Source organism: Saccostrea echinata, unplaced genomic scaffold (assembly GCF_033153115.1).
Source record: "Saccostrea echinata isolate AGI-Se365-2 ecotype Australia unplaced genomic scaffold, CSIRO_AGI_Sech_v1 ptg000037l, whole genome shotgun sequence".
Taxonomy (NCBI): Eukaryota; Metazoa; Mollusca; class Bivalvia; order Ostreida; family Ostreidae; genus Saccostrea; species Saccostrea echinata.
In genome coordinates this window covers 3,564,350-3,577,025 of record NW_026889786.1, presented here as the reverse complement: position 1 = coordinate 3,577,025, position 12,676 = coordinate 3,564,350, and the positions used below count along the sequence as shown (strand labels likewise).

Sequence of the window (12,676 nt, the reverse complement as noted above, 5' to 3'; positions counted from 1 at the left end):
CGTTATAAGCGTTATTCACTATATCCGTAAGTATCACAATACAGTTTAAAGTTACGGGGAATGAAAGTCACTTCGCTGTAAGCATCAATTTATTATAAGCGTATTCACTATAAGCGTGTTTTACTGTATCTGCCCCCAAAATCAAACTTTGATGGAGAAATCTATTACCTATTATGTTCTAAACCAGGGGTATCTGCAGACTTGAGAGCATTGCCCATTTTCATCAGCCATGACGTCTTATGTTAGATATGACGTCAAGAAGGTGACGTAAATTCAAATTTTCAATAATTCTGAGAGAAAAGGGTGTATTTTACGTCAATATTTTGAATTAAGGTCATTGAGTGCAGGTCTGCCCTAGCTCTATCTTTTGATATAATGTGTAGAACTATATTATCAATCAAATATGTGAAAATTGTTCTGGAGCAAGCTTGCAAAAATTCTATACTCAAAATTGAACAAATTTTGTCCTTTGTCTTGAAAATAACAGAAAATTCAAATAGTTTGTGACGTCAGAGAAAAAAGGCATTGACGATTATCTACTTCCATACTTTAATAATTTTTGTTAGTTAAGAATCTTCATACAATATATACAGTTGTGTACATTAATTTCTAGAGATTTTCAAAATTTTCCTTTTATGGGGCAAAAATATGCTTTTACCACATATAGTTCTTTTTCAGAATTAGCATACTTATTACTACATGTATACAGTCACTGAATCAGTGACTAGGGTTTTGTTAGGTCATCTTGATCCACTGAAGCTTATTCATCATTACTGTATTGCTAACTACTTTGTGTTCTTTTAGGCCCGTAGCGAGCAATTTCGGGGGGGGGGGGGGGGGGGGGGGGGGCACAACTTAACAAAAATTTAGACAATTAAGCAAAAAAAAAAAAAAAAAAACAACTTATAATAAATAAATTTTAAAAAGTCATCAGACAGTATTTTTGAGGGGGCTGATATAATCGTAAATTCGCTTGGTTTTCTGTTGTATATATGATATAGGAAAAGGAAACATATATATGGTACTGAGCGGACATAACTGTAAAATAGCTTAGTTTTCTCCTGTAAATACTCGCAAAATTATTTCGGGGGAGGGGGGGGGGGCACGGCCCCCGTGCCCCTCTCCTCCGGTTCCAACGGGCTTGTCCTTTACATCTACAGGTAAACTTCGTTATCTCGACATCGACGGGACCATCGGAAAATGTCGAGATATCCGAGGTGTCGAGATATCAGAGTTGAGACTTGACGTCCAAGATTTCACATACATGTGTATAAGCTTATTATACGTACATGACTTCAATATAGACTGTAGGTCAACTTATTTCAGCAATCCCTCTAAGAAGTTATTTTTAAAAAATCTTATTTATAAAACCTGTTCTTTCTCTTTATCGAAATCGTTCTAAATTTTTGTAGTTTTTCATCCAGCATTCGCGTGTTACTTGGCTACTTGCTTTTTTGTCAGAACAGGATACGAAATGCGCTCTATAAACTTCGAACCGAACCGTATAAACATGATAAAGTCGACATCCGAGATACGAAAACATATTAAATGCGTAATTATTTTTTTCTTATTTCATTCAGGAAGAATGTGCATTAATATTAATTTTTTAAGAGATTTGTGTATCTAAATTAACGTAGTGATATTACAGATGCATGAATTATGGATGATTCGGTTAATCGTGTCGTTAATCGGATTATTTCCTGTTGAATGCATTTTAACTACAAAATATTAGAACATCGTTTAATTCTTTAGTTTGAATTTATTCAATATGTTTATTATTCTTTGTAATTTAGTTATCTTTTTCAATTTCAAAAGTTATGTTAGGTTTCGACATAAATAAACACCTGTAAATTTAAGCAGAATCGTGTAGATTTATCAGTGATATTACCCAAGCTGAACATTAAGCAATTAACGTCTCAAAGACGCCGAGGGGGCTTTGGATTCACCTACAAACACAGTCTATAGAATTAATTAAGCAGCGTGCAGTCAAAACATGGGTGTGAAAGGTGTGAATTTTTGACGACGTCGAGATACCCGGAGCCGTCCGTGCGTGACGAGCGACCCTATCTGACAAACAGTTAGGTTCAGTGGAGCAGAAAATTGCCGATGTCGACATATACCAGGTAAACTTTGCTCTTGGGACTGTGAATATACGTCGAGATAACCAGGGTTGTCGAGATTACCGAGGTCGACATATCAGAGTTTTTGCAAATCATTTATATAGTAAATACTGCCGGGACCGCGGACGGACGTCGACATATCCCAGGTTGTCGACATATCCGATGTCGAGATACCGAAGTTTACCTGTATATATGTATATGTCCCGTGTTGACTTCATTGCTGGGACTTAGCTACTGACTAAACTAAATTATTCTATTGTGTTTCACAATTGCCGAATCGCCGACAAGAGCGCTATTATAGTGTATGGTCCATTGGTAGAAAACCATGGACTCCAAAATGTTTTATTATTAAATGTATGAATAAATTGTTACTGTGTACCTGAGTAGTTCACTTGCTACGTTGAACTTGCGATGTTGAACTGGTAAAGCCACTTATTGCAATTCTATAATAGTTGTTGCTGGGTGGGCTAGGGGATGCAGCAGAAAAAAGAATTTAATTTTTATGCCCCCGTAAAGAAGATTCGGGGGTATATAGTTTTTGCCCTGTCTTTCCGTCCGCCTGTTTGTCCGCAAAAACTTTAACATTGCCCATAACTTTTGATTGATTGGGGCTATGGCTTTCATATTTCACATGTGTATCCCTAGTGACAAGGCGTTTCTTTGGGTACCACCATATTTGACTTTTGACCTTGGAGTTTGACCTAGTTTTACAAAATTTTACCCAACTTTAACCTTGGCCATAACTTTTGAACAGTTGGAGCTAGGGCTTTCATACTTCACATGTGTAATCTTCCTTTGGATACCAACAACTTTTTCCCTTTGACCTTGACCTTGGAGTTTGACCTACTTTTGAAAAACTTTAACATTGGCCATAACTTGTGAACCGTTGGAGCTAGGGCTTTCATACTTCACATATGTAATCCTTGTGACAAGACCTTCCTTTGGATACCAACAACTTTTACCCTTTGACCTTGAAGTTTGACCTACTTTTGGAAAACTTTAACGTTGGCAATAGCTTTTGAACAATTGGTGCTAGGGATTTCATACTTCACATATGTAATCCTTGTGATAAGACCTTTCTTTGGATACCAACAATTGTAATCCATTGACCTTGACCTTGGAGTTTGACCTACTTTTGGAAAACTTAAACCTTGGTCATAACTTTTGAACGATTGGTGCTTCAGGTTTCATATTTCATCAGTATGTTTCTTGTGAGAAGGCCTTTCCTTAGGCACCATTATTTTTTACCATTTGTCCTTGACCTTGATGTTTGACTTACTTTTGAAAAAACTTTAACCTTTTCCATATCTATTCAATGGTTGCTGCTAGGGCTCTCATATTTCACAGGTATATTCTTTGAGACAAGACCTTACTTTCAGTACCAACATATTTGATTTGCATTTGAGAAAGTTTAACCTTTGCTAGAAGTTGCCATACTGGGGCATCAGTGTTTCACAAACACATCTTGTTTTTTAATTTTTTTTTTTGATTTATTGAAAACTTTTTATGTACTAAGAAAGTATTAATGTTTTTAGATAAATTTATATTTACGAAATTTTTGTGGCCATGGTTTTATTTTAGAAGTCATACCATGTCCTATTTACGTATCGGAGTTCTACCGTACTAAGAACAAACAGACGAAGTTGAGTTTCAGATTTATTGCATGACATGGTAGCAATATTACAATCTTCTGTGCTAGATTCTGGTAGATTCAGACAATATAAACAAAATTTCTCCTATCAAACAACAACAACACTCAAGCAGAAGAAAAATTAAATGATGCACATTTTAACAAAACCTGAACTTCTGACCCCCCCCCCCCCCCCACACACACACACATAACTAGACAGGATGGAAAAAACAAAACTTGCACACACATATACATATCCGAACAATCGAAAAGCAAAATATTATAAACTTTCAAGTCAATAGACGTACGTGGTCATAGATTTCCATTTGCATGAGGAGACCAAAGGGGTGAGGCTGAACTGTGGTCTCAGCGATTCAAGGTCTTTGTAATCTGTTACTTCTATGAAAGTGGCGGATCGAAATGTGTTTGTAATCTGTTACCTCTTAAGAAAGTGGCGGATCGAAATGTTGGCTAAAGAAAAAGATGCAAAATTGCAAAACGATACTCTGTCCTCACTTTTTACAGTTTTTATTTGTGGAAAATGTTTTCTGTCTGTTGCACGCCATCGTATTGAAAAACAAAATTGTATAGTATATCTCAAAGTGCATCCAAAGTTGTATTGCAATACAGTCTTTGTTTTTAGCACAATATTAAGTTTATTGATTATTTTGAAAAATACGAGTGGAGACAATATAATCTCTGCCTTGTGATTGGTGATTTAATTGAGTGGATAGATAAACATGTGTATTATATTTTTATTAGCACTCTAATACATGCTTGTTTGTCGTGATGTTTTATTGAATTTGTCTTAGTACACCTGGTGTTGATCCTTGTAGATTCATTCTGCTAACAAGACCGTTATTCACGTTATTAAAAAAAAAAAAGTTACATAAGGTTTTTTTTTTGTTTTTTGTTTTTTTATAATATTACCAGAGACAGGTCTCTGATATTACGTAAGTCACAACTTTTTTTTCCTAAATGAACGACAAAATGAAAACGGTAATGAGAGAAATGGGAGTTAGGTGACGAAAATTCTGCAGATAGAACGAGAAGTCACATCGATTTTCGCGTGGGTTTCAAAAAAAAAAATATGAGAAAGTATAATCATTAACGAAAAGTTTTTAGGATTTTGTTAAAAATAAGTGAAAAAACATCCTGCCATCCAAATGAATCAATGACAACGAATTGTGAAAGGATGAATTAATTACCGGGTTCATTCCAGGTTCCGTTGTTTGTGCACGTATAGTAGGGTCGATAACTTTTAAAGAAGGACAAAGGCTGTCAGAAGCATTATTCTGTGGCAATGAAGCCTTTAAAAGTGAATTGTCAATTGCATGCCATTGCATGTAAAAGCGCACGCATCACATTTATCATGCAAGAATTCAAATTTTGGAAGTATTTATTGCTGATATTCAAAATTTCTTTAAAAATTGATTATAACTGTATATTTTTTACTTATAAATGTTAAAAATATAATTTGTTAATATTTTTAACCTATGAATAAAATCTCCAAGAAACAATACCCCCCCCCCCTTTCCGAGTAGATTTTGAACTCCTAGGTGAAACTTTCGTTATAAACTTGTGCATATTCTGTCCTGTTCTATATATGTTTTTTCATTAAGTATGCACATGTTATTTATTATTTAGTCACTTATTTTTAGACTTTTTTGTCAAAGAGATGAAGCGACATCCCTCTCCTATAAAGTTTTCATGTAGGTCAAACTCCAAGGTCAAGAGTTTAAAAATGTTACTACCCAAAGAAAGTTCTCGTCACAAGAAATACACATGTGATATATGAAAGCCCTAGCATCAACCATTCAGAAAATATGGTCAAGGTTAAATCATGCCAAGAAAAATCGTCCGATTTTCGACACTTGTAAACTCCTATATAGTGTCATTTACGCTAAATCATCGCCGCTAATCCCCCCCCCCCCCGCAAGATAGGCGTAAGACAATAGTATAATAGCATTCAGTTGAGCTTTAAGAGGGTAGATGGTTATTTCAAATAAGGCATACGAGGGAGACGGCATATTTTGAAAAAAATGATCATATTGACTTTATATGATTTCAATACCAAATGAATAAGGGTACTTAACTAGAACAGTTTAGAGTCCCCATCATTCATTTTCTTTTTTCTTTTGTGTTGTTTTGTTTGCTTGTTTTTATCACATTAAGATTTAAAAATGGTTAAAATTTAGAAAGTTGACAGAGGAAATTTGAACAGGAATATGTTAACAAGTTTATTGCTCAAACTTTTAATATAATGTATTTGTTTGTTTGTTTGTTTTGTTTTGTTATACTTAACAGATTATAGATCTTTAATTTCTTTATATTTCATAAACAAAAGAGGTTAATATACTTGCTATATATTGTAGTAAGTAATAAAACTCTTTCGTTTGTGAAATAAAATATTTTGCTAAGGGGACGACCACTTGATTCTGAAGTAGCGGGGAAGTATTTTTTTTTCGTGTCAAATTAACAAATTTATTTTCATATCATTGTAGGACAGATTATTTATTTTCAGGATGATCTAGGACAAATTATTTATTTTCTTCTTCACTGAAAAAAAGTTTGACAAAAAAGGGAAAACGCCCAGACTCCAAAACTCTTTTCATGGGGGAAGGGAGGGTAGTAGCACTAGTCACGACAGATTATTTATTTTCTTGCAACTCTAGGACAGATTATTTATTTCCCAAATCGCCCCCCTTTGAGAATCAAATGGTCGTCCCCAAGGAAGGATATAATTTTTTTTGAATGTTCACGGTTTTTTTTTTTTTTTTGGGGGGGGGGGGGGGTACTCAGAGCCACAAGCATGAAAAGTAGGTCATCAGGTCATTAACCTTAATATATGAAAGTGAAAAATAGGTGTACAGAAGCTTATCAGTGCCACATAATATTTTTTTAAGTTGAAAATGTTAACTTATATAGTCGGTAATTCCAACTTAAAGTTGGAAAAGCCAAGATTAAAGTTGGAATTACCAACTTTAAAGTCGGAAAAGCCAACTTTAAAGTTGGAATTACCAACTTTAAAGTTGGAAAAGCCAAGATTAATGTTGGAAAAGCCAATGTTTAGGTTGGAAAAGCCAACTTTAAAGTTAGAATTACAAACACTTTATTGTTGGAAAAACCAATATTAAAGTTGGAAAAGCCAACTTTAAATTTGGAAAAGCCAAGATTAAAGTTAGGTTGGAAAAATCCACTTTAAAAGTTGGAATTACCAACTTTAAAAAAATATTATGTGGCACTAATACGCCTTGTATACAATAGATATGTTTGGTCATATGAATAGATGTACATTCATAAGAAGGATAGTGCTTATGTTTTCTATGTATATAACTAAATTTTTAATGATAGACTGTGAAATTTTGATTATTGGCTAACAGCCCAGGCCCGAACAACCCGTATTCTCTGCAGAGAAATTGTCAGGCTCTCTAACCCCCCCCCCCCAACACACATACCTTCCCACAAGCCAGAGAGAGTTTTAAAAAATCCTGTATAAAATCCGTACACACAAACTAATGATACTTGAAAGATAAATTGTCTTATTAATCTGATCAAAGATGAATATGTACAAAATGATAATTCGAATGAAACATGAACGATTGTACATCAATATTAAACTGGTTCCCATTATTTATATAGACTGGTTGTCGCTGAGTTCACTTGGACTATATAAGTTCATTGACTACACACAACCTTGATAGTGTCAACAACATCGATTCAGACCATAGCTACGATGGCTATGCTGCCACTCTGGTCATATGTGTAAGTTCTCTTGGATGATAAGGATTAAGACGCAATGCCGGAAAAACCACTCTCATACAGGAAAACCTTGCAGATGAGAAAAAACTTTGTAGGGTAAGTTCGTGTTCACATAAACTTTTCCCCCAAAGTTTATCAATGTGTTCAGCTTGTTACAATGCTTCAGATCGGATACATATGACGTCAAAATCGGAAATGACATAGAGCATGTATGCACTCGCTCTCCTTTGGCCCCGTCTCCGTCAGTATGTGTCCACTTCCGGTCATTTGTTTTTGTTATGAAACTTCTGAATTTGGCGTAATTCATCAACTTCATTAGGAAACTAAGGGAACAAAGGGCAGCAAATATGTTAATGACTCAAATTAGTTACAAGTAAGTAAAAAAAATATATATATGTAGACAGGTACTCCCCAGCTTAACTTGTAACTAAAAATTAATTTATCGGAATGATGAGTACTCTAGTATAATACTTATTTTGTTTAATTTACAAATTATGCAGGGGAGTGTGTTTTATTTCTGCTGTGCCGCATCGAATGCTATATACATTGAACAATGAATTGAACAGTTTAACTTAATCGTCTTTTTTTTTTATTAATAAGTGTAGAAACCCATAGCATACTGTATATCAGATGTATGATAAAATGTTGACAGTGCAACCCTTGGGTGAGCACACTTGTGCATTATTGGATAGCCTAGATAAGATATAAGATTTTTTCCCCAGAAAATATCATGATAGTATCTATTTTTACATGTTTATTTATATTTTAATAATGCATGTTCGGATGCTGTTGTTTTCCAGCATTTTTTACAATTCCGGTAATAGTAATTTGAATCAAAAGTTAAAAAAAAAAAATTAACAATTTCCAGAATTTATCATTTGGTATTATTCAGAGAACGAGACAGGTACTGTATTGTAGATACAAATTTGGGGGTGGACGAGTGTGTAGCACGAGTCTCCACCCCCAAATTTGTATCTACGATACAGAACCTGTCGAGTTCTCTAAATGATTTGTGACACGATCAATAAAAAAAAGCACCACCCACTTCATAGCTGTGCAGCATCCAGACTTCCGCCAAGTTCGTTTGTGCTCTCTGTAGATGAGGCCTTGACGGGGAGTATACATCCGCAGTATATATATATTTCCACGGACAACGTAAGAGTTAGTCAGATTAGTTTTGACAACGGGGTAGACATAACAGACTTGAAGTCAGTCTTAATTGATAAGGTAGACGATTTAACCTTGTTGTAGATGGAGATTGATCCAATTTATTTCAGGGGTCTTAAAATCTGTTAAACTAGATACACATACAGGCGATACAGACAGTTTTTCGATGGACTTTGATTTTACTTTGATTTTTATTTTCTTATTGAAATGCGACATAAAAAACGAAGTGAAAGAGATGTGCGGCAGTCGTCAGCGATAAGGATTTAAGATGAAATAAAAAACAACCTGAAAAATGGACTTGATTGAGTTTGCACGAGAAGAGTGGAAAATGGGGGAGGGGGAGTGTGAATTTCACGTAATGTATGCTGCATCCGCGAACTCATTGGCTTTACTATTTTGAAGGGGACACAAAAAGCAGGGAAGCAAACAAGTTTTCAGGAATTTATCCAACATAGGATGTTTTCCATAATTGCGAATTTTCCTTTTCGTTTGGATCGAAATAATGTGTAGATTCTGTGTGGAGTAATTTTTTAAAAGTGATTGAGAAATTTTGACATTTTACATTCCTAAGGAAATATTTCTTCAAAATTTATATTAGGAAAAAAATCAGCATTTACTATTTGTACGTGCTTTTCATAAATTGAATCAGATTTATTTTTAGACCGTGCTGTATTTTAGATACAGAACAGTTGGCTAATACAAGACAATATACAGGGCTAATACGGAACGGAAAGTAGCTCCGCCCACTGTATTCCCGTTCTGTATTGCTAATACAGAACAGCAAACTTCAAAGAAAAACACCACAATCGTGTCACAAATAATAAATACTGGTATTTTGGTCTCTGTATCACAATATGTATTGCGCAATGAAATATCACATCATACCAGTACTAATAAAATTACACATCCCAATAGTTGCATATTCTCATAACTGAAATGTGCAATTTTTTAAACAAAGAACACTACTCAAGCCTGTTACAGTAATGAATAAGTGTTGTGCACACGATATGGTCCATTCATCCTATATATCTTTTTTGCCCTGGGGATTCCTGGAAGCGCAATTGTGTACTTATTACTATATACATACCATTAGAAACCTTTATATACACTTTTAACTGAGATCCGTCCCTTCAATCTGCACAGTAAAACTGTGATGTCACAAACACAAACACTCATCAAAACTAGTGAACAAAAAAAAGAATAAGTATAAATTATGTTGATTTTTATTTAACTCAATATTCAATGTTTCAATAAGAAATATTATGTGCCAAGCCAAAGATAGAAAAACAAGAAAATGGAAAAATAGATAAAGGACATGGCCGTAGGAACCGGGGGAGGGGGGGCATGAGGGGCCGTACCCCCCCCCCCCAGTAAATTTGCTGACATATAGATTACTATAGAAAACATAGTTACTGCCCCTTCTGCCCCTCAATAAAAAACATCTAATGACCTTTTTTTTGGCTTGTCAACTGAAAATGTATGGCTGTGCCCCCAAAACTGAAATTCCCACGGGCCTGAGGATGTGCCCTTTTTTGGTTTCAATTTCTACTTTGCTAATCTGAATATATATGTATAAGGTTTAAAAAGGGAGTTCAAGGATAAGAATTTTCTCAAGATGACACATCAGATGTGTGAATAAATTTTTATTATGATGTAAACTATAGAGTAGACTAAATTCTTCTCTGTTGCAAGAATCACTTCTGTCATAATATTGGTATGTCAGGTGGTATTGTTTTCTTCACAAAATGTGAATATGGATTAAAATGAACAGTCATGAGAATATATATATATATATATATATATATATATAATAATATATATATATATATATATATATATATATATATATATATATATATATATATATATATATATGTATATATTCACATAAAATAATGGTCAAAGCCATTTTTGAGGACAATGAGACCACAGCCCCTTTCCCTGTGATGAGCAGCATCAAACAAGGCAGGTTTCTTGTTCCTTGTGGTGATAGACTGAATGATGCAACAGACGGTCGGAAAAGAGAGAATAGGAATTTGATAAGACTTCACCACTATGCTTGAAGACCTCGACTTTGTGGACCACACTGCCCTACTGTCATCAACAATGACCCATCCTCAGTTCAAGATGACAAAACTGGAAGACAACTTAGCAAAAGTTGGGATGAAGCTTAATGCCAAGAAGTGTAAAGTGATGAAGATAAACAGCAAGAGTGAATCCAGCCTGATAACAGCCAAGCCGCAGAGGTGGACAGCTTCACTTATCTTGGTGCCAATGTTACAAAGACGACGGAGGTACTGCTGACACCAGAAAAAGGATAGCTTTGGCTGGCACATCCTTCAGGAGGCTAGCCAACATCTGGAAGGCCACAGACATCAGTAGAAAGATTCAAGTCTCCCTCTTCTAGAGTGTGGTCCTCTCCATATTGTTATATGGATGTGAGACTTGGAAGCCTACCAAGACAGAGGAAAAGTGGATTGATATCTTTCAGAACAAGTGTCTCAGAAGGATTCTCAAGGTCAGATGGCAACAAGACAGTTCTGGAGATGACAGGAGCAGAAAACATCAGTGGCGAGGTGAGGAGGAGGAGATGGAATTGGATCAACCATGTGCTGAGAAAGGATCCAACGGATGACTGTGTCATGGCCCTCAGGTGGATGCCTGATAAGAGAAGGAAGTGAGGCCGTCTGAATGCAACATGGAGGTGGATAGTGGAGGTGGAGTGGAACGATACAGGCTGGACCTCTTGGAACACGGCACGCCATGCAGCCTCAGACTGGCCCCAGTGGAAGAGAGATGTTCATGCCTTGTGTGCCTTCTGGCATGGAGAGAATTAAGGTTATATTCCTGTAATTCCTTTTTCCTCTCCTTAAATATTTTATTGTTATAGTTTCAATTTTGAGTCATGAATATCCACCTGGGTAGTGCAGTTGGTAGAAGACCTGATTAGTGATGCAGGGTCCTGGGTTTGATTGGCCATCCAGTGTCCAGCCATATATTTTCTTCTTTCCTGTTACATAATATGGTGCTGCTGACCACCCCTGGTCTTGCAGGTGAAAGTCCTGCCAGGAGCAAATAAGAACTTATGTTGTATCTTCGAGGGCAAAGACAATTTAAGGAGGAAGGAATGTGATAGTTTGAGATGTGGATATCAGCCGGGATAGCTTAGTTGAAAGACTAAGAGCACCTGACTAGTGATGCAGGGATTGCAGGATTCCTGGTCCAGCCATACATTTTCTCCTTTCCTGTTACAATCTGAAGATATGCACCTGTCAAATCAGTATCTAAATAGGATTTGTATCTTAGTCTTGTAGCTCACGATGAAGACATTCTATGGAGCTGTAAATTCTTCTGAGATGTCTTCAACAAAATTATTTTTAGTGCTACAAATTCAACAAACAAATAAAGAAAAGAAACTTAAACTGAGATAGAGAGAGTCTACCAAAGAACTACAATAACAGGGATGGAGAAACTCTAAAAATGCACTCTACAACGAATTTCAAAATTGAAAAAAGATCACTTTCACTCCAGGGCTTTCAAAAAGATAAGAAACAAGTGGTACTTTTATAAAAATAGGAATTACTTTGTGGAAGTGATTTCAATTAAATATGTTTTAAAATTTTTCTCCAATGAATATTTTGGTTGGTACAATCATGATTTCAGTTGGGTAAAAGTACCAGGTACTGGCAGATTCTGAAGGACCTGCTCACTTACATGTATTTGATGGTTATGTGAAGGGGGAGGGGGGCATAGTTTTTTAGCAACAGAATTTCAAAAGAAGAATTTTCTATAACATGTCAGTAGGTAAGAGATTGGAGTCTCAGAAATTAACAGTGTCATTAAGGCATGCTATCACAAAAGAGGCATAGAAAACTTCTGAATTCTAAGATGATCAAAAAGAGAGACTTCTTCACAATGTCAAGGTTTCTTCTACACAAACCCTTGACAAAAGTTGGTCTTGTGGTTACATGGTTACACATGACATAAATAATGGTTC

The 12,676-nt window shown here is 35.5% G+C and overlaps 1 protein-coding gene across 2 annotated transcripts in view; it reads left to right on the top strand.

The window, feature by feature from the left end:
* The first annotated feature begins 7,421 nt into the window (after positions 1-7,421).
* Positions 7,422-12,676, top strand: part of LOC133200211 (5-phosphohydroxy-L-lysine phospho-lyase-like) — a 29,596-nt gene continuing 24,341 nt past the window's right edge. Inside the window, exon 1 of one of the 2 annotated variants that reach the window (XM_061336017.1) lies at positions 7,422-7,608. In XM_061336017.1, the coding sequence (XP_061192001.1) occupies positions 7,550-7,608 (59 nt within the window). In that variant the 5' untranslated portion in view covers positions 7,422-7,549. The remainder of the gene's footprint in view (positions 7,609-12,676) is intronic. The other variant, XM_061336016.1, reaches the window with a different exon arrangement.